The sequence below is a fragment of the Nerophis ophidion genome, linkage group LG22 (genome assembly GCF_033978795.1).
Source record: "Nerophis ophidion isolate RoL-2023_Sa linkage group LG22, RoL_Noph_v1.0, whole genome shotgun sequence".
NCBI classification, from domain to species: domain Eukaryota; kingdom Metazoa; phylum Chordata; class Actinopteri; order Syngnathiformes; family Syngnathidae; genus Nerophis; species Nerophis ophidion.
Genome location: NC_084632.1, coordinates 38,046,621 through 38,074,415, shown reverse-complemented (window position 1 = coordinate 38,074,415; position 27,795 = coordinate 38,046,621). Strand labels below are relative to the sequence as shown.

The 27,795-nt window shown below is 39.4% G+C and overlaps 1 protein-coding gene across 1 annotated transcript in view; it reads left to right on the top strand.

Annotated features, from left to right (window-relative positions):
• LOC133540835 (BMP/retinoic acid-inducible neural-specific protein 3-like) overlaps window positions 1-27,543 on the top strand; it is a 217,294-nt gene extending 189,751 nt beyond the window's left edge. Inside the window, exons 6-9 of the mRNA XM_061883792.1 lie at window positions 46-282; window positions 7,145-7,367; window positions 10,873-11,215; window positions 26,209-27,543. Of these exons, the coding sequence (XP_061739776.1) occupies window positions 46-282; window positions 7,145-7,367; window positions 10,873-11,215; window positions 26,209-26,979 (1,574 nt within the window). The 3' untranslated portion in view covers window positions 26,980-27,543. The remainder of the gene's footprint in view (window positions 1-45; window positions 283-7,144; window positions 7,368-10,872; window positions 11,216-26,208) is intronic.
• Window positions 27,544-27,795: the final 252 nt, after the last annotated feature.

Here is a 27,795-nt window from a genome sequence, read left to right as displayed (position 1 = left end):
ATGACCGTAAAGACCCACCTACCTAAACTACTGTTGGTTTTGCAGGTTTGCAAGTAATCCTCCCAGACTACCTGAGAGAAGGTTTTGTGCAAGCGGCTCTCAGCTACATAGCTTGTAACAGCGAAGGGGAATTTGTCTGCAAGGATAACGACTGCTGGTGCAGCTGCGATGCCAAGTTCCCAGAATGCAACTGTCCCTACGTGGACATCCAAGCCATGGAAGAGAGTCTGGAGAGAATCACCGGGACATGGGGGCAACTTTACAAAGATTTTGAAGAATCAGGTGAGAATGTCCTCTTGAGGATAATCAATTCTCGCTGCCTCTATTCATGCCTTGCCATGAACATTTGCAGGGAAATCAAACTTTCGCCGTATAAATTATTCATGTGAAAGGCACGGGATGTGAATCGGTAAGTGTTTTACCGCCGGTGTCATATTTTTTTTCATTTTATTTGCGTCCCTGTTCGGCTTCAAAGGTGAACTGGAGGAAGTGGTTGTGAATATTTTGTCCCGGTGATATGTTTGCATAAGCAAGTTTAAAAAAAACAACAGAAACAGTTTTTAAAAAATCTAACAAAATACACAACCTAGTTGCAGTATGTTAGAAGGACATTAATCATCCATAAAACCAATTTACTGCTTGTCTGAATGTTACTTTTTCTGTGGGAAAAAAAAATGTTTGAATAGAGGTTCTTAGAATAATATTTGGCTATAACCTTGGTGATTATTAGTCTTGCAGAATCAAATGGATGACATTTTTTTGTCACCCTTATCTTGAAATATCGCAATTACTTCCGAGGTTTATGTTTTAATAATTGGGAGTAAAGTGAGGTCAGGTGCATTTCGGGAATGGTGTCATTATGTCCTTCAGTAAAGGATATCAGTATTTTCCGCAGTTCCGTATACAAACCCTGTTTCTATATGAGTTGGGAAATTGTGTTAGATGTAAATATAAACGGAATACAATGCTTTGCAAATCCTTTTCAACCCAAAGTCAATTGAATGCACTAAAAAGACTCATAAAATGTATTTTTTTTTTTTTTTGCAAATAATGTTGTCCAGGGTGTACCCCACCTTCCGCCCGATTGTAGCTGAGATAGGCGCCAGCGCCCCCCACGACCCCGAAAGGGAATAAGCGGTAGAAAATGGATGGATGGATGGATAATTAACTTAGAATTTCATGGCTGAAACACGTGTCAAAGTAGTTGGGAAAGGGCATGTTCACCACTGTGTTACATCACCTTTTCTTTTCAACTCTCACATTAATTTGAATTTAGCAGCTCAAGGAGAGCTCAAGTGCCGAAAGACACAACCATCCCATTCCTGTGTTAGCAAACACAGAAAGTGCGCTCTATTCGGGATGGGTACACCGTTCAAATTTGAACTGATACGGTAGAAAATCAATATTGGTACTCAAAGGTACCAACTTTCCATACAAAACTACTTTGTCGAAGTAATAATTTCTTACTTCACACATGAAAAAAAAAAATCATGACTTTGACCAAATTCCGTCTCATAATTAAAACAGACGACAGTCAAATAGACTTTGCTATTTTATTTTCAATGAAACAATAAAAAATAAGTACCGTATTTTTCGGAGTATAAGTCGCACCGGCCGAAAATGCATAATAAAAAAGGAAAAAAACATATATGGACTATAAGTCGCATTTTTGGGGGACATTTATTTGATAAAATCCAACACCAAGAATCTGAAATTTAAAATAAATAAAGAATAGTAAACAACAGGCTGAATAAGTGTACGTTATATGAGGCATAAATAACCAACTGAGAAGTTGCCTGGTATGTTAACCTAACATATTATGGTAAGAGTCATTCAAATAACTATAACATATAGAACATGCGATACGTTTACCAAACAATCCGTCACTCCTAATCGATAAATCCCATGAAATATTCTTCCTTGATGTCTCTTCTAAACAACTTTGCGAACTCCAAAGGTATGCGCCGCTTCCTCTTGTCGTTTCCTGCTGCATATTTCACTACGTCCAGCTTGTAATCTGCAGTACATGATTTCCTTTTCGGTGCCATTTTTGTTCAGTCCTTTTCAGTTTTTATCAATCAATCAATCAATGTTTATTTATATAGCCCTAAATCACAAATGTCTCAAAGGACTGTACAAACCACTACGCCTACGACATCCTCGGAAGAACCCACATAAGGGCAAGGAAAACTCACACCCAGTGGGACGCCAGTGACAATGATGACTATGAGAAACCTTGGAGAGGACCCTCTAGGGGACCGAAAGCAATGGATGTCGAGAGCAATGGATGTCGAGCGGGTCTAACATGATACTGTGAAAGTTCAATCCATAGTGGCTCCAACACAGCCGCGAGAGTTCAGTTCAAAGCGGATCCAAGACCGCAGCGAGAGTCCCGTCCACAGGAAACCATCCCAAGCGGAGGCGGATCAGCAGCATAGAGATGTCCCCAACCGATACACAGGCGAGCGGTCCAATCAATCAATCAATCAATGTTTATTTATATAGCCCCAAATCACAAATGTCTCAAAGGACTGCACAAATCATTACGACTACAACATCCTCGGAAGAACCCACAAAAGGGCAAGGAAAACTCACACCCAGTGGGCAGGGAGAATTCACATCCAGTGGGACGCCAGTGACAATGCTGACTATGAGAAACCTTGGAGAGGACCTCAGATGTGGGCAACCCCCCCCCTCTAGGGGACCGAAAGCAATGGATGTCAAGCGGGTCTAACATGATACTGTGAAAGTTCAATCCATAGTGGCTCACAGACAGCAGCGAGAGTCCCGTCCACAGGAAACCATCTCAAGCGGATCAGCAGCGTAGAAATGTCCCCAACCGATACAGGCGAGCGGTCCATCCTGGGTCTCGACTCTGGACAGCCAGTACTTCATCCATGGTCATCGGACCGGACCCCCTCCACAAGGGAGGGGGGGACAGAGGAAAAAAAGAAAAGGAGCGGCAGATCAACTGGTCTAAAAAGGAGGTCTATTTAAAGGCTAGAGTATACAAATGAGTTTTAAGGTGAGACTTAAATGCTTTTACTGAGGTAGCATCTCGAACTGTTACCGGGAGGGCATTCCAGAGTACTGGAGCCCGAACGGAAAACGCTCTATAGCCCGCAGACTTTTTTGGGGCTTTAGGAATCACTAATAAGCCGGAGTCTTTTGAACCCAGATTTCTTGCCGGGACATATGGTACAATACAATCGGCAAGATAGGATGGAGCTAGACCGTGTAGTATTTTATACGTAAGTAATAAAACCTTAAAGTCACATCTTAAGTGCACAGGAAGCCAGTGCAGGTGAGCCAGTACAGGTGTAATATGATCAAACTTTCTTGTTCTTGTCAAAAGTCTAGCAGCCGGATTTTGTACCAACTGTAATCTTTTAATGCTAGACATGGGGAGACCCGAAAAAAATGCGTTAAAGTAATCAAGACGAGACGTAACAAACGCATGGATAATGATCTCAGCGTCTTTAGTGGACAAAATGGAGCGAATTTTAGCGATATTACGGAGATGAAAGAAGGCCGTTTTAGTAACGCTTTTAATGTGTGACTCAAAGGAGAGAGTTGGGTCGAAGATAATACCCAGATTTTTTACCGAGTCACCTTGTTTAACTATTTGGTTGTCAAATGGTACAGTTGTATTATTAAATAGAGGTCGGTGTCTAGCAGGACCGATAATCAGCATTTCCATTTTTTGGGCGTTAAGTTGCAAAAAGTTTGCGGACATTCATTGTTTAATTTCATTAAGACACGCCTCCAGCTGACTACAATCCGACGTGTTGGTCAGCTTTAGGGGCATGTAGAGTTGGGTGTCATCAGCATAACAGTGAAAGCTAACACCGTATTTGCGTATGACGTCACCGCCAACGTTGAAATACTCCATTTTAATAGCTACGGCGGTAGCATATAGCAGTTAGCCTTCCATGACCCACAATGCACTTCTGCCATGACCCTCCCCCGCCGAATTCCTATTGGTTGACGCGTGTGTGACGATTGCTGACATTTTCTTCGTCTCTTCCGCGAATGAGATAAATAATATTAGTTAATATGTCACGGCAATGTGTTAATGATGTAGAGACGTCACCTTTGCCAAGGAGTTGAGTCTTTCAACAGCTCCTTTAAATCAACTTCAACAAAGAAATACATTTGTTGTTTTATTATTCAAATCAGGTGAACAGCATTTGGGTACAATGTTGGAGTTCATTGTTCTGATGTCAAGCAGATGAACTCCAGTTTGTAAATAGTTCAGGTGCGCACACACACGTTTCATATTTGTATCCTAGTTATTTCCACTTCTTTTTTTACACATGTGTAGATTCTTATACAGTGGCACCAATTGGTTCCATGAGGCAGTTTGTAGCTTTTAAAAGACTCCTATTGCAAAACAGGATCGCCCATTTAAATGAATTAAAATTAATTCAATCGGTGCTTGGCCTCCTAAAAACAGCGACATTTTAACATGTAACAAACTTTTGTATGGTAATTATTGTACATATGTAGTACAAACAACTACAGTAGTAATAATAAGGCAAGTATACTTCTACAGTATCTCCTTATAGCTGTTTCTCCGTTAAGCAGACTTTTTTTTTTTTAATTATTGCAGCTTTTTAATATTTTCATGGATAAACGTTTGCCGCTTTTTGTTCTTGTTGCAGCTTTTCAATATTTGCCGCTTGAAGCAGGGACGGACAGATATGTTTTTTTCCGCTTTGAACTGAACTCTCGCGGCTGTGTTGGAGCCACTATGGATTGAACTTTCACAGTATCATGTTAGACCCGCTCGACATCCATTGCTTTCGGTCCCCTAGGGGGCGGGGGTTGCCCACATTTGAGGTCCTCTCCAAGGTTTCTCATAGTCAGCATTGTCACTGGCGTCCCACTGGGTGTGAGTTTTCCTTGCCCTTTTTTTGGGTTCTTCCGAGGATGCCGTTGTCGTAATGGTTTGTGCAGTCCTTTGAGACATTTTGTGATTTAGGGCTATATAAATAAACATTGATTGATTGATTGATTAATAATTTCACACATAAATTGCACCCCCAGCCAAACTATGAAAAAAACTGCGATTTATAATCCGAAAAATACAGTACTCATAGCACAGTACAGTAAATGGACAATTAATATTTAAACATTTACCATATGAAATTTCAAACATTTTTGAACAGAAATAGTTCATGCACATTAAGATCAATTCTTCAAAATTACATTTTAAAACATAATATATAATATATGTGCACTACTCCGATTTCGGGGGGATTTCGGGGGGTGGGGCGTGGCGTGGTTGGGGGGCGTGGTTAAGAGGGGAGGATTTGATTGATTGAAACTTTCATTAGTAGATTGCACAGTTCAGTACATATTCCGTACAATTGACCCCTAAACGGTAACACCCCAATACGTTTTTCAACTTGTTTAAGTCGGGGTCCACGTTAATCAATTCATGGTACAAATATATACTATCAACATAATACAGTCATCACACAAGTTAATCATCATAGTATAAATGTAATAGAGTGATCTACCTTCTCTGTTGCCATCTCCTGGTGAATGTTGGGTATAGCGTTATGGGGTTGCTTTTTGATTGGTCAACGATTTACGTGCGTAGGCAAGTGAGTGAGTCGGTTCTGCAGCCCACAGTAAAGAGACGTAACTTCATCACCTCGCCTGGTTATTGACTCCAATATACATTGAATTATTTACATTATTTACAATCCAGGGTGGGGTGGGATGAGGAGCTTTGGTTGATATCAGTACTTCAGTCATCAACAATTGCATCATCAGAGAAATGGAGATTGAAACAGTGTAGGTCTTATTTAGTAGGATATGTACAGCCAGCAGAGAACATAGTGAGTTCACATAGCATAAGAACAAGTAAATACATTAGAAATACATTAGATTATTTACATTAGGTTATTTACAATCCGGCGTTTACCAAAGGCATGCGGTAAATTTAAGCCGGCACTTATACATTTGAGTGTGATGTAAGGATACCATCATGAAAAGCACATTTAATAAAAAAAAATGTTATTATGGCCTTACCTTTACTTATGGGTGGGGCGGTTTAGCTCGGTTGGTAGAGCGGCCGTGCCAGCAACTTGGGGGTTGCAGGTTCGATCCCCGCTTCTGCCATCCTAGTCACTGCCGTTGTGTCCTTGGGCAAGACACTTTGCCCACCTGCTCCCAGTGCCACCCACACTGGTTTAAATGTAACTTAGATATTGGGTTTCACTATGTAAAGCGCTTTGAGTCACTAGAGAAAAAGCGCTATATAAATATCATTTACGTCACTTATAAATGAAATTAATGCGCGGCTCCTTCTGATCAAAAGCATCGATAACTTGTTTATAGAAGTCTTCCTTATCTTTCTTCAGTTTTAAAAGCCTCTCTGTCTCCATGGAGATCTTCCTTTATTACATCCGGCTTCCATTGAAAGTCCAGTTTAGAATTTTTTTTATTTTAGATATGTAATCCTCCATGTTAAAAGTGCAAGCGAGAGGAAAAAAATAAACGATCGCTGCTCACTCTTGCTGCTTGTTGTCACTTCTTCTGCAGCCGAGTAGTCGCAAGAAGGATCACTAACGCCCTCTACCACCAGGAGGCGGGAGTCATTTATTGACTCATATTTGACACACGCAGCTACGGTATATTAAAAAAACATAGCTGCTTACTTTTCTTTTTAGCATATTCAATAGCTTGGACCTTAAATCCTACTGAATAGCTCTTAATTTCCTTCCCTTTATGCGGTTTGAAATGATTGAAATCAACCTCTTCCATTTTGAAAATGATGACAGGTGAAGTGTCACTCGTGACGTGACGAGTTTGACCCGGTGGAAATTCTAGGCATATGCTAATTATTTTGCAAAACGAGTTTGACCCGGCGGAAATTCTAGACATGCGCTAATATAAATAATATTTTGCAAAACAAGTTTGACCCGGCGCTAATTATTTAGTGAAACGAGTTTGACCAAGTCAAGGAAATACGGTAATCAAGGAAAACAGTGAAGGGTTCGTACCAAAAGACTCCCATTGAGTTGGAGTATTTATGATGTTATGAAAGTCTTAACATTTGAACTCCAAGACAGTGGATTTATTCAACTGGTAAACGTTGCGAGAGTAACATTCAGCTGTTTTCTTGTTGCAGATGAATTCAAGGCCTTTTACGCCAGGCTGCCTCGAACCCATTTTCTGAACACGTCAACCATCCAACACTTGTGGTCACTCGATAACCTGTTCCACGGGAGATATGAACAGCTGGAGAACGGCATGCGGGTCCTCGCCAAGCACGCCGAGAAAGTCATCTTCAAGCTCTTCAGTTTAAGTAAAAGATGTCACCTACAGCCACAAGTTCGCCAACCAAGACAGAAGTGAGCAAAACCCTTGAACACATCCTCGTTTATCGCGGTCTGTCGGTATCAGACTTGACCGTGAGGAACACATTTTCGCGAAGTCGGATTATTACTAATAATAAATGGAATATTGTCATAGTTAACTCATAAAAAAGTGTTTCCAACCTTTTAGGATTTTGAGTGCATGAACACATTTCCGCGAAGTATGAATATTATTGATTAATGGAATATTGGCATAATTAGAACATGAAAAGGTGTTTCAATCAATCAATCAATGTTTACTTATATAGCCCTAAATCACAAGTGTCTCAAAGGGCGGCACAAGCCACAACGACATCATTGGTTCGGATCCCATATCAAGGCAAGGAAAAACTCAACCCAGTGGGATGACATCGAGAAACCCTGGAGAGGACCGCAGATGTTGGTGAAGGGTGAAGGCCGTAGAGGAGACCGGTGCAATGGACGTCAAGTAGGTCTAGCATAATATTGTGAAAGTCCAGTCCATAGTGGATCTAACATAATAGTGATAGTCCAGTCCATAGTGGGGCCAGCAGGAGACCATCCCGAGCGAAAAAACAGGTCAGTCGTGCAGAGATGTCCCCAACCGATGCACGGGTCCAACCTGGGTCCCGACTCTGGACAACCAGCACTTCATCCATGGCCACTGGTTTTGCCCCTCCCCTCCAAAAGGGAGAGGCGGGCAGAGAAGAAAACAAAAGAAACGGCAGATCAACTGGTCTAAAAAAGGGGGGTCTATTTAAAGGCTAGAGTATAAAAATGAGTTTTAAGATGGGACTTAAATTCTTCTACTCTGGTAGCATCTCGAACTGTTACCGGGAGGGCATTCCAGAGTACTGGAGCCCGAATAGAAAACGCTCTATAGCCCGCAGACTTTTTTTGGGCTCTGGGAATCACTAATAAGCCGGAGTTTTTTGAATGCAGATTTCTTGCCGGGACATATGGTACAATACAATCGGCAAGATAGGCTGGAACTAGAATGTGTAGTATTTCATACGTAAGTAGTAAAACCTTAAAGGGGAACATTATCAAAATTTCAGAAGTGTTAAAACCAATAAAAATCAGTTCCCAGTGGCTTATTTTACTTTTCGAAGTTTTTTTCAAAATTTTACCCATCATAGAATATCCCGAAAAAAGGCTTTAAAGTGCCTGATTTTTGCTATCTGTGAAGCCACCGCCCATTTTCCTGTGACGTCATCCAGTGATATACATGCTTCTAGGCGAATAGCACAGCAAGATATAGCAACATTAGCTCAGATTCAGACTCGGATTTCAGCGGCTTAAGCGATTCAACTAATTACGCATGTATTGAAACGGATGGTTGGAGAATGGAGGCAGATAGCGAAAACAAATTTGAAGCAGAAACTAAAGCTATTGACGCTATTCGGCCATGTCTGTCTTATCATCGCCGGTAAAATGTTCGGACCACACGATCGGGACCTACGCATCTTGTGACACTGGATCAACTTAAATCGGTCGATTGGTAAGTGTTTGTTTGGCATTAAATGTGGGTGGAGGGAAACGCTGGTTGCAAATATAGCTACAAATGTACATACAGCTAGCCTAAATAGGATGTTAGCATCGATTAGCTGGCAGTCGTTCCGCGACCAAATATGTTTGATTAGCACATAAGTCAATAACATCAACAACACTCACCTTTTAGATTTCTTTGACTTTATTGTTGGAAATGCATCTGCAGGATATCCATACATCTCTGTGCCATGTCTGCATTAGCATCGCCTAAATAGCATGTTAGCATCGATTAGCATGCCGTGCTAATCGATGCACATTCTACGTAAATCAACTTGAATCCGTCCCTGATGGTGTTGTTACACCCTCCGACAACACACCGACGAGGCATTATGTCTACAAGGTACGGAAAACAGTCGAAAAAACGGAAAATAACAGAGCTGATTAGACTCGATGTTTATATTTTGTTTGAGAAAATGGCGGTTGACTACCTAGGTGACGTCAAGTTGTGACGTCATCGCTCCGAGAGCAATTAACAGAAAGGCGTTTAATTCGCCAAAATTCACCCATTTAGAGTTCGGAAATCGGTTAAAAAAATATATGGTCTTTTTTCGGCAACATCAAGGTATATATTGACGCTTACATAGGTCTGCTGATAATGTTCCCCTTTAAAGTCACAGGAAGCCAGTGCAGGTGAGCCAGTATAGGCCTCATATGATCAAACTTTCTTTTGACAAGAACAAGAAAGTTTGATCACATTACGCCTGTACTGGCTCACCTGCACTGGCTTCCTGTGCACTTAAGATGTGACTTTAAGGTTTTACTACTAACGTATAAAATACTACACGGTCTAGCTCCATCCTACCTTGCCGATTTTATTGTACCATATGTCCCGGCAAGAAATCTGCGTTCAAAAGACTCCGGCTTATTAGTGATTCCCAAAGCCCAAAAAAAGTCTGCGGGCTATAGAGCGTTTTCATTCGGGCTCCAGTACTCTGGAATTCCCTCCCGGTAACAGTTCGAGATGCCACCTCAGTAGAAGCATTTAAGTCTCACCTTAAAACTCATTTGTATACTCTAGCCTTTAAATAGACTCCCTTTTTAGACCAGTTGATCTGCCGTTTCTTTTCTTTTTTGTCCTATGTCCCACTCTCCCTTGTGGAGGGGGTCCGGTCCGATCCGGTGGCCATGTACTGCTTGCCTGTGTATCGGCTGGGGACGTCTCCGCCTCCGCTGGCTCCGCTTTGAACGGGACTCTCGCTGCTGTGTTGGATCCGCTTTGGGCTGGACTCTCGCGACTGTGTTGGATCCACTATGGATTGAACTTTCACAGTATCATGTTAGACCCGCTCGACATCCATTGCTTTCGTCCTCTCCAAGGTTCTCATAGTCATTATTGTCACCGACGTCCCACTGGGTGTGAGTTTTCCTTGCCCTTATGTGGGCCTACCGAGGATGTCGTGGTGGTTTGTGCAGCCCTTTGAGACACTAGTGATTCAGGGCTATATAAGTAAACATTGATTGATTGATTGATTGATTGTTCGTGTCAAAAGTCAGTGTACCAACTGTAATCTTTTAATGCGAGACATGGGGAGACCCGAAAATAATACGTTACAGTAATCGAGACGAGACGTAACAAACGCATGAATAATGATCTCGTTGTCGCTAGTGGACAAAATGGAACACATTTTAGCGATATCAAAGAGATGAAAGAAGGCCCTTTTAGAAATACTCTTGATGTGTGACTCAAACGAGGGAGTTGGGTCGATAAAGTTCATCCCCGTACATTTGAGATTCAAAAAGATACGGTGGCGAATCGGGCAGGAGTATTTAATACAAATCTAACGGTAGTCAGTTTGCTTTGCTAACTCAAAATATCAGGTTCAAAATATAGTGAATGTTATCCTGAGCTTGTTCTCAAAGCTGGTGAATGTCTTAATGATTCCATCACACGACTGTTCGGAAACCTGAGAGATAAAATAACCATTCTTCCTCTGTCTTCCGCATATGTTCTTTGTCTCTTTCCCTCTTGCAGGTCTCAGTCCTACTGGCTGAGTCATTTCCAGTCTCTCTTGTATTGTTCGGAGAACAATCAGCTTGGTGCGTTCTCCGAGGAACTCCACAGCTGCAGCTGTCGATATGAACACATCCCCTGTCAGCTCCCTCCGCCCTGCTCGGTCGGCCAAGGCTCTGCCTGTGCGGATTGTGCGCCAGACAACCACACCCGCTGTGGTAGCTGCAACCAAGGCTTTGCTCTGACACAAGGAGCCTGTAAACCAATGGTGGCCGACTCCACGGAAAACTACTTGGGATTCGAGACGGACCTCCAGGATTTGGAACTGGGCTACCTTCTTCAAAGAGCCGATCGTAGGCTTGAGGTATTTCAAGTGAAACGTCTGATTTTCACGTTCACTCATTTGAATAAAAATAACATAAAACGAGCTATTTACTGGTAGTTGTACAAACCGTAAAATCCGTGATGTTAGCGAATTGGCTATTTCTCCAAGTCCGAGTCCATGGTTCTCGCCCGGAAAAGGGTGGAGTGCCATCTCCGGGTTGGGGAGGAGACCCTGCCCCAAGTGGAGGAGTTCAAGTACCTAGGAGTCTTGTTCACGAGTGGGGGAAGAGTGGATCGTGAGATCGACAGGCGGATCGGTGCGGCGTCTTCAGTAATGCGGACGTTGTACCGATCCGTTGTGGTGAAGAAGGAGCTGAGCCGGAAGGCAAAGCTCTCAATTTACCGGTCGATCTACGTTCCCATCCTCACCTATGGTCATGAGCTTTGGGTTATGACCGAAAGGATAAGATCACGGGTACAAGCGGCCGAAATGAGTTTCCCTATCTCTCCCTTAGAGATAGGGTGAGAAGCTCTGCCATCCGGGAGGAACTCAAAGTAAAGCCGCTGCTCCTTCACATCGAGAGGAGCCAGATGAGGTGGTTCGGGCATCTGGTCAGGATGCCACACGAACGCCTCCCTAGGGAGGTGTTTAGGGCACGTCCAACCGGTAGGAGGCCACGGGGAAGACCCAGGACACGTTGGGAAGACTATGTCTCCCCGGCTGGCCTGGGAACGCCTCGGGATCCCCCGGGAAGAGCTAGACGAAGTGGCTGGGGAGAGGGAAGTCTGGGTTTCCCTGCTTAGGCTGTTGCCCCCGCGACCCGACCTCGGATAAGCGGAAGAATATGGATGGATGGCAATTTATTTAAGTGTGTATCGAACTGGTAGCCCTTCGCATGAATCAGTACCCAAGAAGTAGCTCTTGGTTTCAAAAAGGTGGATGGATGGATGGAAAATGGTCAGAGCAATTTGTCTAATGGTCAGGCTCATCACGCACACAAAAGCATTTCGAGAGAAGCAACTAACAATTAGCAGTTACGTTGTTTCAACAGAATATACATTCAATGATAACGAAAATTCGTAGCTAACCTCTGCTAAATCGCTATCATTAACTCATGTTTTTTCGAGGGTGTTACATACGGATGTGGTTAAGTGATTATCTGCAAAAAGCCGGCAGAGAGCAGGGTATAATCCTTACAACACTCTGGGGAGTTAGCACAATCTAGGCTTTTACATAAAGGTTGCAAAAAGCCACTTTATGTTCCGTTTGAGTCAAGCAAACACAACTCAAAATATCGTATTTAATGTATAAGGTGCACTTAAAATCCTTTTTTTTTTGTCAAACCCGGTGCGCCTAATGTAAGGAATAAGTTTGGTCGAGCTTACCCACCTCGAAGCAATTTATTTGGTACACGGTGTAATGATAAGTGTGATCAGTAGATGGCAGTCAAACATAAGAGATAAGTGTGGGCTGCACTTTGATGGCAATATGTCTCAAGTAAACAGCACCTACGTTTTAAATGTTCCTTTGAAAATATAGAACATTACACACGGCGCTCAAATATCTATCAAAATGTTTTAGTACGACTTTAATAAGCTATGAAGCCGAATCCGCTTGAAGGATATACGAGTATTATTATGTTTTATTATGGTGTGTGTGTATAAGGTAAGATATTATCTGGCGTTTTGTTTCACAATGTTATGCAAAAAGCCATTTTTCTTACCTTCTGGTAACTGATGAGCTTTATTTGGGATCTGCATAAATTTTGAAAAAGTGTCCGCGCCAACGGCGTAGTTCAGGGGTGTCGGACTCAAATGCAAAGTGGGTCAAAATTTTAAACGGAACAAAGCCAAGGTTGAACAAATTAACCTTTTAATAGGGACCCAAACAAGTTTTGCATTAAATATTGAACAAGCAAGGCTTATATAACTTTAGTGACATGCAAAATCCAGTTTCAAATAATAATAATTAAAAAATTATCAACGGCATATCAAATAAAATTTAAATAAAAATGTTATGCCTTTTTTTCTATTTGCAATCTTCTGAGGTAAATATCCAAATTTTTCCCACAAGCTAATAAGAAATTTGAAAATAAAATAACAATAATGAATGAACCAAACATTCAAGCCTTGACGTAGCAAGAGAAAAGGCATGAATAAAACGTTCATTATTAGTCAGTTTGCTGGAAGTTTCCCGGGAGAGTTAGTGCTGCAAGGGATTCTGGGTATTTGTTCTGTTGTGTTACGGTGCGGATGTTCACCCGAAATGTGTTTGTCATTCTCGTTTGCTGTGGGTTCACAGTGTGGCGCATATTTGTAACAGTGCTAAAGTTGTTTATACGGCCACCCTCAGTGTGACCTGTATGGCTGTTGACCAAGTATGCTTGCATTCACTTGTGCGTGTGTGTAAAAGCCACAAATATTATGTGACACGTTGTTAGTATGGAGGAAAAGCGGACGTGACGACAGGTTGTAGAGAACGCTAAAGCCAGTGCCTTAAAAGCACGCCCCCAATATAGTTGTCCAGGTGGAAATCGGTAGAAATTCGGGAGACTGGTTGCCCTGGGAGATTTTCGGGAGGGGCACTGAACTTCGGGAGTCTACCGGGAAAATTAGGAGGGTTGGCAAGTATGAATATTAGCGGCGGGCCAGCTCTAATGCTAAATTGATATTGCCTCAAGGGCCAAATTAAATTACACGGCGGGCCAGATTTGGCCCGCGGGCCAGAGTTTGACACCCATGCCGTAGTTTATAATCCTCTTAGTTTTCTTTATCTTCTTGTTAAGTGACTTTCATCATCCGCTGTTGCCATTTCTAATATAAAGTCGTGTAACATTTTTACTTATATCTGTCAGGAAACTCGCCATGAAAGCGCTAAAATATACCGGTGTAGTGAGTTTACATTATCCACCCAAGGGGCATTAGTTATTAGAGTTCTGGTCGGACGGTTTTTCACGGGACACATTTCCGGTGTTGGTAGTTCAGAATGAGGAGATGCTGCTCCGTTATTGTTTTAAGAAATGTGTGAATGTCATTTAAACAGTTAGCGCCATCTTTCGACACTTCTTCCACTCCCATCCTTGCACGCTACACCGCTACAAAAAAGATGACGGGGAGAAGACGCTGTCAAAGGTGAGCCACGTAAATAAGACCGCCCACAAAACGGCGCATCCTACAGCGACTGTCAGAAAGCGGCTTAAAGATGATCTGTAAAACATAATCAATGCAACATTTTGACCAAAGAAGCACCATTACATGTTATTTAGACCACAAGGAAAAAAATAATTAGAGATGTCCGAAAATGTCTTTTTTGTCGATATCCGATATTGTCCAACTCTTTCTTAATTACCGATTCCGACAATAACCGATACCGCTATATAAACAGTCGTGGAATTAACCCATTTATTATGCCTAATTTTGTTGTAATGTCCTGCTGGATGCATTAACCAATGTAACAAGGGTTTCCAAAATAAAATTAACTGAAGTTATGGAAAAAAAATGAATTTTTTTTAAACATACCTCAAAACAGCAGCCTTGGAATTTGGGACATGCTCTCCCTGAGAGAGCTTGAGGTGGGCGGGGTTGGGGGAGGGTTGAGGTGAGGGGGGATAGAGGGTAGCGGGGTGTGTATATTGTAGCATCCCGGATGAGTTAGTGTTGCAAAGGGTTCTGGGTATTTGTTCTGTTGTGTTTATGTTGCGTCACAGTGCGGATGTTCTCCCGAAATGTGTTCGTCATTGGGTTTGGTGTGGGTTCACAATGTGGCGCATATTTGTAACAGTGTTAAAGTTAGTTTATTTTCCAATTTTTTTAAGAATACAGGCACTCAAAACAACAAATACATTATAGAATCATTGATCAAAACAAAAAAAAGTAGGACCTTTTATTTTGTCACACAGTCCAACATGTACCAAACCAAAAGTTTAAGTACATGTATAGTACTTAAACCAGGGATGTCCAAAGCGCGGCGCGGGGCCTGGAAATGCTATTGCAAAAATAAAAAAGAACATTAAAAATATTAGAATGAGGTGAAATCCATCCAAAAAAAAAGTTGCAATGTTGACACAAAAGCTCCCATGCAGGCTGTTTTTTATTTATTTTGTCTTTATTTATTTTTATTTTTTTTTGCCATTGCTCAAGAAAAAAAATAATGACAAAAAAATCCATGTTATAATAAATTATTTCCAAAATTCCAATTTGTTCAAATATTTCACCTTAAAATGTTTTATGTGGTAAATATTGCATACATTGTGCAGTTGTCATATAAAAACAAAGTTGTATTTGACAAAAGAGCATAAAACAAACAAAATAGTCAATTGAAGGGTTTAAAAGAGGAGAAAACACGAAAAAAAAAAAAATTAAATTTCCGCAGACGGAAAAATTGAAGCATGTGGGGGTCATTTTGACATGTTTCATTTTCAAACCACAACAAAATTTATGGATTTAAAACAAAAAATATTTTACCTTTAGGGGCCACAGGGGACCATAAAGGGTCTCAATTATTAAAATGTTAAAAATAAGTTGATGAAAAAAACACTTAATTGAAGGGTTTAAAAGAGGAGAAAACACGAAAAAAAAGAAAATTAAATTTCCGCCGACGGAAAAATTAAAGCAAGTGGGGGTCATTTTGATATTTTTCATTTTCAAACCACAACAAAATTTATGGATTCAAAACAAAAAATATTTTACCTTTAGGGGCCACAGGGGACCATAAAAGGTCTCAGTTATTAAAATGTTAAAAATAAGTTGATGAAAAAAACACTTAATTGAAGGGTTTAAAAGAGGAGAAAACACGAAAAAAATGAAATTTTAATTTCTGCAGACGGAAAAATTAAAGCATGTGGGGGTCATTTTGATATTTTTCATTTTCAAACCACAACAAAATTTATGGATTTAAAACAAAAAATATTTTACCTTTAGGGGCCACAGGGGACCATAAAGGGTCTCAGTTATTAAAATGTTAAAAATAAGTTGATGAAAAAAACACTTAATTGAAGGGTTTAAAAGAGGAGAAAACACGAAAAAAATGAAATTTTAATTTCTGCAGACGGAAAAATTAAAGCATGTGGGGGTCATTTTGATATTTTTCATTTTCAAACCACAACAAAATTTATGGATTTAAAACAAAAAATATTTTACCTTTAGGGGCCACAGGGGACCATAAAGGGTCTCAGTTATTAAAATGTTAAAAATAAGTTGATGAAAAAACCTTTTAATTGATGGGTTTAAAAGAGGAGAAAACACGAAAAAAATGAAAATTAAATTTCCGCAGACGGAAAAATGAAAGCATGTGGGGGTCATTTTGATATTTTTCATTTTCAAACCAGAACAACATTTCTGGATTTAAAACAAAAACATATTTTACCTTTTGGGGCCACAGGGGACCATAAAGGGTCTCAGTTATTAAAATGTTAAAAATAAGTTGATGAAAAAAACACTTAATTGAAGGGTTTAAAAGAGGAGAAAACACGAAAAAAATGAAATGTTAATTTCCGCAGACGGAAAAATTAAAGCATGTGGGGGTCATTTTGATATTTTTCATTTTCAAACCACAACAAAATTTATGGATTTAAAACAAAACATATTTTACCTTTTAGGGGCCACAGGGGACCATAAAGGGTCTCAGTTATTACAATGTTAAAAATAAGTTGATGAAAAAAACACTTAATTGAAGGGTTTAAAAGAGGAGAAAACACGAAAAAAATGAAAATTAAATTTCCGCAGACGGAAAAATTAAAGCAAGTGGGGGTCATTTTGATATTTTTCATTTTCAAACCACAACAAAATGTATCGATTTAAAACAAAAAATATTTTACCTTTAGGGGCCACAGGGGACCATAAAGGGTCTCAGTTGTTAAAATGTTAAAAATAAGTTGATGAAAAAAACACTTAGTTGAAGAGTTTAAAAGAGGAGAAAACACGAAAAAAATTAAAATTAAATTTCCGCAGACGGAATATTTAAAGCAAGTGGGGGTCATTTTGATATTTTTCATTTTCAAACCACAACAAAATTTATGGATGTAAAACGAAAAATATTTTACCTTTAGGGGCCACAGGGGACCATAAAGGGTCTCAGTTATTAAAATGTTAAAAATAAGTTGATGAAAAAAACACTTAATTGAAGAGTTTAAAAGAGGAGAAAACACGAAAAAAATGAAAATTTAATTTCCGCAGACGGAAAAATTAAAGCAAGTGGGGGTCATTTTGATATTTTTCATTTTCAAACCACAACAAAATTTATGGATTTAAAACAAAAAATATTTTACCTTTTAGGGGCCACAGGGGACCATAAAGGATCTCAGTTATTAAAATGTTAAAAATAAGTTGATGAAAAAAACACTTAATTGAAGGGTTTAAAAGAGGAGAAAACACGAAAAAAAATGAAAATTTAATTTCCGCAGACGGAAAAATCAAAGCATGTGGGGGTCATTTTGATATGTTTCTTTTCAAACCACAACAAGATTTCTGGATTTAAAACAAAAAATATTTTACCTTTAGGGGCCACAGGGGACCATAAAGGGTCTCAGTTATTAAAATGTTAGAAATAAGTTGATGAAAAAAACACTTAATTGAAGGGTTTAAAAGTGGAGAAAACACGAAAAAAATGAAAATTAAATTTCCGCAGACGGAAAAATTAAAGCAAGTGGGGGTCATTTTGATATTTTTCATTTTCAAACCACAACAAAATGTATGGATTTAAAACAAAAAATATTTTACCTCTAGGGGCCACAGGGGACCATAAAGGGTCTCAGTTATTAAAATGTTAAAAATAAGTTGATGAAAAAAACACTTAATTGAAAGGTTTAAAAGAGGAGAAAACACGAAAAAAATGAAAATTAAATTTCCGCAGACGGAAAAATTAAAGCATGTGGGGGTCATTTTCATATTTTTCATTTTGAAACCACAACAACATTTCTGGATTTAAAACAAAAAATATTTTACCTTTAGGGGCCACAGGGGACCATAAAGGGTCTCAGTTATTAAAATGTTAAAAATTAGTTGATGAAAAAAACACTTAAATGAAGGGTTTAAAAGAGGAGAAAACACGAAAAAAATTAAAATTAAATCTCTGCAGACGGAAAAATTAAAGCATGTGGGGGTCATTTTGATATTTTTCATTTTCAAACCACAACAAAATTTTATGGATTTAAAACAAAAAAAAATGTACCTTTAGGGGCCACAGGGGACCATAAAGGGTCTCAGTTATTAAAATGTTAAAAATAAGTTGATGAAAAAAACACTTAATTGAAGGGTTTAAAAGAGGAGAAAACACGAAAAAAATGAAAATTAAATTTCCGCAGACGAAAAAATTAAAGCAAGTGGGGGTCATTTTGATATTTTTCATTTTCAAACCACAACAAAATTTATGGATTTAAAACAAAAAAAATATTTTACCTTCAGGGGCCACAGGGGACCATAAAGGATCTCAGTTATTAAAATGTTAAAAATAAGTTGATGAAAAAAACACTTAATTGAAGAGTTTAAAAGAGGAGAAAACACGAAAAAAATGAAAATTTAATTTCCGCAGACGGAAAAATTAAAGCAAGTGGGGGTCATTTTGATATTTTTCATTTTCAAACCACAACAAAATTTATGGATTTAAAACGAAAAATATTTTACCTTATAGGGGCCACAGGGGACCATAAAGGGTCTCAGTTATTAAAATGTTAAAAATAAGTTGATGAAAAAAACACTTAATTGAAGGGTTTAAAAGAGGAGAAAACACGAAAAAAATGAAAATTTAATTTCCGCAGACGGAAAAATTAAAGCATGTGGGGGTCATTTTGATATTTTTCATTTTCAAACCACAACAAAATTTTATGGATTTAAAACAAAAAAAAATGTACCTTTAGGGGCCACAGGGGACCATAAAGGGTCTCAGTTATTAAAATGTTAAAAATAAGTTGATGAAAAAAACACTTAATTGAAGGGTTTAAAAGAGGAGAAAACACGAAAAAAATGAAAATTAAATTTCCGCAGACGAAAAAATTAAAGCAAGTGGGGGTCATTTTGATATTTTTCATTTTCAAACCACAACAAAATTTATGGATTTAAAACAAAAAAAATATTTTACCTTCAGGGGCCACAGGGGACCATAAAGGGTCTCAGTTATTAAAATGTTAAAAATAAGTTGATGAAAAAAACACTTAATTGAAGAGTTTAAAAGAGGAGAAAACACGAAAAAAATGAAAATTTAATTTCCGCAGACGGAAAAATTAAAGCAAGTGGGGGTCATTTTGATATTTTTCATTTTCAAACCACAACAAAATTTATGGATTTAAAACGAAAAATATTTTACCTTTAGGGGCCACAGGGGACCATAAAGGGTCTCAATTATTAAAATGTTAAAAATAAGTTGATGAAAAAAACACTTAATTGAAGAGTTTAAAAGAGGAGAAAACACGAAAAAAATGAAAATTTAATTTCCGCAGACGGAAAAATTAAAGCAAGTGGGGGTCATTTTGATATTTTTTGCTTTTCAAACCACAACAAAATTTATGGATTTAAAACGAAAAATATTTTACCTTATAGGGGCCACAGGGGACCATAAAGGGTCTCAGTTATTAAAATGTTAAAAATAAGTTGATGAAAAAAACACTTAATTGAAGGGTTTAAAAGAGGAGAAAACACGAAAAAAAAAGAAAATTAAATTTCCGCAGACGGAAAAATTAAAGCAAGTGGGGGTCATTGTGATATTTTTCATTTTCAAACCACAACAAAATTTATGGATTTAAAACAAAAAATATTTACCTTTTAGGGGCCACAGGGGACCATAAAGGGTCTCAGTTATTAAAATGTTAAAAATAAGTTGATGAAAAAAACACTTAATTGAAGGGTTTAAAAGAGGAGAAAACACGAAAAAAATGAAAATTAAATTTCCGCAGACGGAAAAATTAAAGCATGTGGGGGTCATTTTGATATGTTTCATTTTCAAACCACAACAGGATTCCTGGATTTAAAACAAAAAATATTTTACCTTTAGGGGCCACAGGGGACCATAAAGGGTCTCAGTTATTAAAATGTTAAAAATAGGTTGATGAAAAAAACACTTAATTGAAGGGTTTAAAAGAGGAGAAAACACGAAAAAAATGAAAATTAAATTTCCGCAGACGGAAAAATTAAAGCAAGTGGGGGTCATTTTGATATTTTTCATTTTGAAACCACAACAAAATTTCTGGATTTAAAACAAAAAAATATTTTACCTTTAGGGGACACAGGGGACCATAAAGGGTCTCAGTTATTAAAATGTTAAAAATAAGTTGATGAAAAAAACACTTAATTGAAGGGTTTAAAAGAGGAGAAAACACGAAAAAAATGAAAATTAAATTTCCGCAGACGGAAAAATTAAAGCATGTGGTGGTCATTTTGATATTTTTCATTTTCAAACCACAACAAAATTTATGGATTTAAAACAAAAAATATTTTACCTTTAGGGGTCACAGGGGACCATAAAGGGTCTCAGTTATTGAAATGTTAAAAATAAGTTGATGAAAAAAAAACTTAATTGAAGGGTTTAAAAGAGGAGAAAACACGAAAAAAATGAAAATTAAATTTCCGCAGACGGAAAAATTAAAGCAAGTGGGGGTCATTTTTTTATTTTTCATTTTCAAACCACAACAAAATTTCTGGATTTAAAACAAAAAAATATTTTACCTTTAGGGGCCACAGGGGACCATAAAGGGTCTCAGTTATTAAAATGTTGAAAATAAGTTGATGAAAAAAACACTTAATTGAAGGGTTTAAAAGAGGAGAAAACGCGAAAAAAATGAAAATTAAATTTCCGCGGACGGAAAAATTAAAGCAAGTGGGGGTCATTTTGATATTTTTCATTTTCAAACCACAACAACATTTCTGGATTTAAAACCAAAAAAAAATACCTTTAGGGGCCACAGGGGACCATAAAGGGTCTCAGTTATTAAAATGTTAAATATAAGTTGATGAAAAAAACACTTAATTGAAGGGTTTAAAAGAGGAGAAAACACGAAAAAAAATGAAAATTAAATTTCCGCAGACGGAAAAATTAAAGCAAGTGGGGGTCATTTTGATATTTTTCATTTTCAAACCACAACAAAATTTATGGATTTAAAACAAAACATATTTTACCTTTAGGGGAAACAGGGGACCATAAAGGGTCTCAGTTATTAAAATGTTAAAAATAAGTTGATGAAAAAAACACTTAATTGAAGGGTTTAAAAGAGGAGAAAACACAAAAAAAATGAAAATTAAATTTCCGCAGACGGAAAAATTAAAGCATGTGGGGGTCATTTTGATATTTTTCATTTTCAAACCACAACAAAATTTCTGGATTCAAAACAAAAAATATTTTACCTTTTAGGGGCCACAGGGGACCATAAAGGGTCTCAGTTATTAAAATGTTAAAAATAGGTTGATGAAAAAAACACTTAATTGAAGGGTTTAAAAGAGGAGAAAACACGAAAAAAAATGAAAATTAAATTTCCGCAGACGGAAAAATTAAAGCAAGTGGGGGTCATTTTGATATTTTTCATTTTCAAACCACAACAAAATTTCTGGATTCAAAACAAAAAATATTTTACCTTTAGGGGCCACAGGGGACCATAAAGGGTCTCAGTTATTAAAATGTTAAAAATAAGTCAAATGTGTATTATTTTTTATTTAACGCCTACAGTCCTACTCTATATCAACTTTAAAAAAAAAAAAAAGGTTTTATGGCTTTTCTGTCAAAAATGTATTTGTTTTTTTAATATTAAAACTGAAATAGGCAGTATTTAATAATTATAGCCATAAAAGATCAATAATGCAGGACACCATTGATTATAATTATTTATTACTTTCGAGTAATCACAGTGAAACGATCAATAAAATACCACTAAATATTTATTGGGATCCAAAAGGTGACCCGCTCAGAAAGTGATACATTTTTATTATTATTATTATTTTACTTTCAACACTTACATTATGAGATCAACTTCTGATATATATGTCGATTTTACGTTTTAACTATTATTTTGATTCATTTTCCCATCCATCCATGTTCTACAGCAGGGCTCACCAATCTTTTTGAAACCAAGAGCTACGTCTTGGGTACTGATTAATGCGAAGGGCTACCAGTTTGATACACATTTAAATACATTGCCAGAAGTAGCCAATTTGCTCAATTTACCTTTAATAAATAAATCTATATATATTTTTTTTAAAAAAGGGTATTTTTGTCTGTCATTCCGTCGTATATTTTTTTTCCTTCTACTTAAGGTTTTTTGTAGAGAATAAATGATGAAAAAAACACTTAATTGAAGGGTTTAAAAGAGGAGAAAACACGAAAAAAATGAAAATTAAATTTCCGCCGACGGAAAAATTAAAGCATGCGGGGGTCATTTTGATATTTTTCATTTTCAAACCACAACAAAATATATGGATTTAAAACAAAAAATATTTTTACCTTTAGGGGCCACAGGGGACCATAAAGGGTCTCAGTTATTAAAATGTTAAAAATAAGTCAAATTTGTATTTATTTTTTTTTAACGCCTACAGTCCTACTCTATATCAACTTTAAAAAAAAAAAAAAGGTTTTATGGCTTTTCTGAAAATGTATTATTATTATTTTACTTTCAACACTTACATTACCAGATCAACTTATGATATATATGTCGATTTTACGTTTCAACTATTATTTTGATTCATTTTCCCTTAGCCATGAAACCTTTTTTTTTTAATACAAATTTGACTTATTTTTAACATTTTAACAACTGACACCCCTTATGGTTCCCGTGGCCCCTAAAGGTAATTTTTTATTTTTTTTTTAATCCATAAATTTTGTTGTGGTTTGAAAATGAAAAATATCAAAATGACCCCCACTTGCTTTAATTTTTCCGTGTGCGGCCCTCAGTGGAAAAAGTTTGGACACCCTTGACTTAAACTAATCAGGAGACAAGGGAAATCAAAGTGGCCAAAGAGTGTCTTTTATATCTCCACTTTAGGTGAATATATAGCAGACCCCTCCGGACATAGAGTAACATTGCACCAATTAGCGCGATTCTAACGAGTCCCTCTGAATTATGCACGGCCTTTTTAAATCCCCCCCGCAGGTTACTAACTGTGGGGGTTAAATGCATCGGCCGCACGTCTTTAGTTGCTTGTTTACATTTACAGATGTTGACACAATCTCATTGTCTCTCATTTACAAACAAAAATAACCACTCTGTGATACAAGGACCTTGGATTTTACCGGGAGACTCCCGAATTTCAGTGCCCCTCCCTAAAATCTCCCGAGGGAACCATTCTCCCGAATTGCTCCCGATTTCCACCCAAACAGCAATAGGCCGGCCCGATCACATAAAATCTACGACTTTTCACACACACAAGTGAATGCAAGGCGTATTTGCTCAACAGCCATACAGGTCACACTGAGGGTGGCCGTGTAAACAACTTTAACAAATATGCGCCACACTGTGAACCCACACCAAACTAGAATGACAAACACATTTCGGGAGAACATCCGCACCGTAACACAATATAAACACACCCAGAACCCCTTGCGGCACTAACTCTTCCGGGAAACTACAATAACATATACGGCTTATGGAGCTCAGTGCACAACTCCACACACAACAATGCACCTCAACCCTGCCCCTTTCTCCCGAATTCTGAGGTCTCAAGGTTGGCAAGTATGTTGGTAGCTAACAACACACAAAGCTAATGCGTGTTCAATGCCGGAAGCGGGCGGGACATACTTGCCAACCCTCCCGGATTTTCCGGGAGACTCCCGAAATTCAGACAGAGCTGGAAGCCACGCCCCCTCCAGCTCCATGTGGACCTGAGTGACGTGTCGACAGCCTGTTTTCACGTCCGCTTTCCCACAATATAAACAGCGTGCCTGCCCAATGACGTTATAACTGTAGAATGATCGAGGGCGAGTTCTTGGTTTATTGTCAGGCAGTTTCATTAACGTCCTCCCAGCGCGGAAACAACACACAACAACAGCAGTCCCGTAAAGCAGTTCGTCTGCCGTAAACAGCAATGTTGTGACACTCTTAAACAGGACAATGCTGCCATCTACTGTACATGCATATGTGACAATAACATCTACGGCTTTTAGAGAGTGCAGTGCACAACTGCACTAAATTTACTCAGCCCCTCTTAAGCACGCCCCCCACCCAACCGAAATCGGAGGTCTCAAGTTTGGCAAGTATGTCGGTAGCTAACAACACACAAAGCTAATGCGTGTTCAATGCCGGAAGAGGGCGGGACATACTTGCCAACCCTACCGGATTTTCCGGGAGACTCCCGAAATTCAGCGCTTCTCCCGAAATTCAGGCGGAGCTGGAAGCCACGCCCCTTCCAGCTCCATGTGGACCTGAGTGACGTGTCGACAGCCTGTTTTCACGTCCGCTTTCCCACAATATAAACAGCGTGCCTGCCCAATGACGTTGTAACTGTAGAATGATCGAGGGCAAGTTCTTGGTTTATTGTTAGGCAGTTTCATTAACGTCCTCCCAGCGCGGCAACAACACACAACAACAGCAGTCCCGTAAATCAGTTTGTCTGCCGTAAACAGCAATGTTGTGACACTCTTAAACAGGACAATGCTGCCATCTACTGTACATGCATATGTGACAATAAAATCTACGGCATTTAGAGAGTGCAGTGCACAACTGCACTAAATTTACTCAGCCCCTCTTAAGCACGCCCCCCACCCAACCGAAATCGGAGGTTTCAAGGTTGGCAAGTATGTCGGTAGCTAACAACACACAAAGCTAATGCGTGTTCAATGCCGGAAGAGGGCGGGACATACTTGCCAACCCTACCGGATTTTCCGGGAGACTCCCGAAATTCAGCGCTTCTCCCGAAATTCAGGCGGAGCTGGAAGCCACGCCCCTTCCAGCTCCATGTGGACCTGAGTGACGTGTCGACAGCCTGTTTTCACGTCCGCTTTCCCGCAATATAAACAGCGTGCCTGCCCAATGACGTTATAACTGTAGAATGATCGAGGGCGAGTTCTTGGTTTATTGTTAGGCAGTTTCATTAACGTCCTCCCAGCGCGGAAACAACACACAACAACAGCAGTCCCGTAAAGCAGTTCGTCTGCCGTAAACAGCAATGTTGTGACACTCTTAAACAGGACAATACTGCCATCTACTGTACATGCATATGTGACAATAACATCTACGGCTTTTAGAGAGTGCAGTGCACAACTGCACTAAATTTACTCAGCCCCTCTTAAGCACGCCCCCCACCCAACCGAAATCGGAGGTCTCAAGGTTGGCAAGTATGTCGGTAGCTAACAACACACAAAGCTAATGCGTGTTCAATGCAGGAAGAGGGCGGGACATACTTGCCAACCCTCCCGGATTTTCCGGGAGACTCCCGAAATTCAGCGCTTCTCCCGAAATTCAGGCGGAGCTGGAAGCCACGCCCCTTCCAGCTCCATGTGGACCTGAGTGACGTGTCGACAGCCTGTTTTCACGTCCGCTTTCCCGCAATATCAACAGCGTGCCTGCCCAATGACGTTATAACTGTAGAATGATCGAGGGCGAGTTCTTGGTTTATTGTCAGGCAGTTTCATTAAAGTCCTCCCAGCGCGGAAACAACACACAACAACAGCAGTCCCGTAAAGCAGTTCGTCTGCCGTAAACAGCAATGTTGTGACACTCTTAAACAGGACAATACTGCCATCTACTGTACATGCATATGTGACAATAACATCTACGGCTTTTAGAGAGTGCAGTGCACAACTGCACTAAATTTACTCAGCCCCTCTTAAGCACGCCCCCCCACCCAACCGAAATCGGAGGACTCAAGGTTGGCAAGTATGGGGCGGGATATAATACTGACAACACTTTGGAAAGTTAGCGCGCGGTAGACAGCGGTGAAAATGTTACAAACAGCCCCTTTACTGGTACCAACATAACATCAATTTTTTTAGTATTTTTACGCTCCAAATTTTTTTTGCCGTTTTAGCAGAAAACTGTTTCGTTATCGGTTCATTTGGATCATGTAAATACCGCAGTCGTTACTGAACCGATGCCTGTTTTTGTTTGTCCAATCTCCTGTCAGGTCCATGCCATTTTCATCAGCAACGACATGCGCCTCAATAGCTGGTTCGACCCCTCGTGGAGGAAGAGGATGCTCCTGACGCTGAAAAGTAACAAGTACAAGTCCAACATGGTCCACATGCTGCTGGGGATATCTCTTCAGATTTGCCTCACAAAGAACAGCACCCTTGAACCCGCCCTTACACTTTACATCAACCCCTTCGGAGGGAGCCATTCAGAAAGCTGGTACATTCCGGTCAATGAGAACAGCTTTCCTGACTGGCATGCCACCAAACTGGACTTACCCTTCGAGTGTTACAACTGGACTCTGACACTCGGTAACAAGTGGAAGACATTCTTCGAAACGATCCACATATACCTCCGGAGTAGGATAAAAACCCCGAACGGAGCGAACGACAGTGTTTATTATGAACCTTTAGATATGACGGATCCCGGTCGTAACCTCGGCTACATGAAAATCAACAGCATCCAGGTCTTTGGCTACAGTATGCACTTTGATCCGGAGGCTATCCGTGACTTGATTCTGCAACTGGACTACCCTTACACGCAAGGTTCCCAGGACACGGCTATGCTGCAGCTCTTGGAAATACGTGACCAGGTTAACCGGATATCGCCTCAAGGTCAACCCCGGTTGGACCTGTTTGCTTGTCTTCTCCGACACCGACTCAAACTGACTGCCAGCGACGTGGCTCGAATCCACGCCTCCTTGGAGGCCTTCAGCTCTCGCCTGCCTAGTTCCACAGACTATGAAACAACAAAGCTTTGCAGTTAACGGCTGCTGGGAGGGAGATCTGGCTTCGAAACGGGTCGCAAGAGTACTGACTGGACTTGGAAGTAAACCGCACCGTTCGGGGGGCGTTTGTTTACAGTGTCAATAGGTTCCTAAACGTGGCTGATTTTGATTTGACAAGCTGATGACTGCTAAGGAATGTACTCCTATTTTTGGGGGGCTTTGTGAAGACCGGGGCTGATTTTGAGTCGACAAACTGAGGTCTGCTTAGGAATGTAGTCCGGTTTTTGGGGGGGGGTTTTGTGAAGACCGCCTGCCAAAGGACGGAGGGGTTAAAGAAAATGCACAAATGTTCCGAAATAAAGCAAACCGCGGTACAAACTCAGATACCTTGTGACTAACCATCGAAAGACTGCTGGTTTTTACTGTAAAAGACATCAGTGGACGGATTATTGCTAAAATGTCGCAGTCTTTGGTTTGTAATATTTTTTATATGTCTCTTTGCTTTAGGTAGCAGTGCACTTTCCATGAAGCCCAGAACACAGTGGTGTCAGTCGACATTTTGTAGATAAATTGATATTAAAAATGTGCAAATTAAAATAACAATATCCCAACTGTTGGACTATTTTTCAGCCATTTAGCCTGTGTCATCTAAGGAGAAGCTGCAGGTGAGTAATGGGTTATGTTATGTGAATATTGATTGGGACATGCTAGATTGTTTAAATCTACAAGACTTGACTTACAAGTAATATAGTTTAATAAAAAGCAGTCTATTTACCCTCTTACAATAGCGTAAAAGGGTATACTTTGCATTAGTTTTTAATCCAGGTTAATACTGCTATGCTAATAATTGGATAA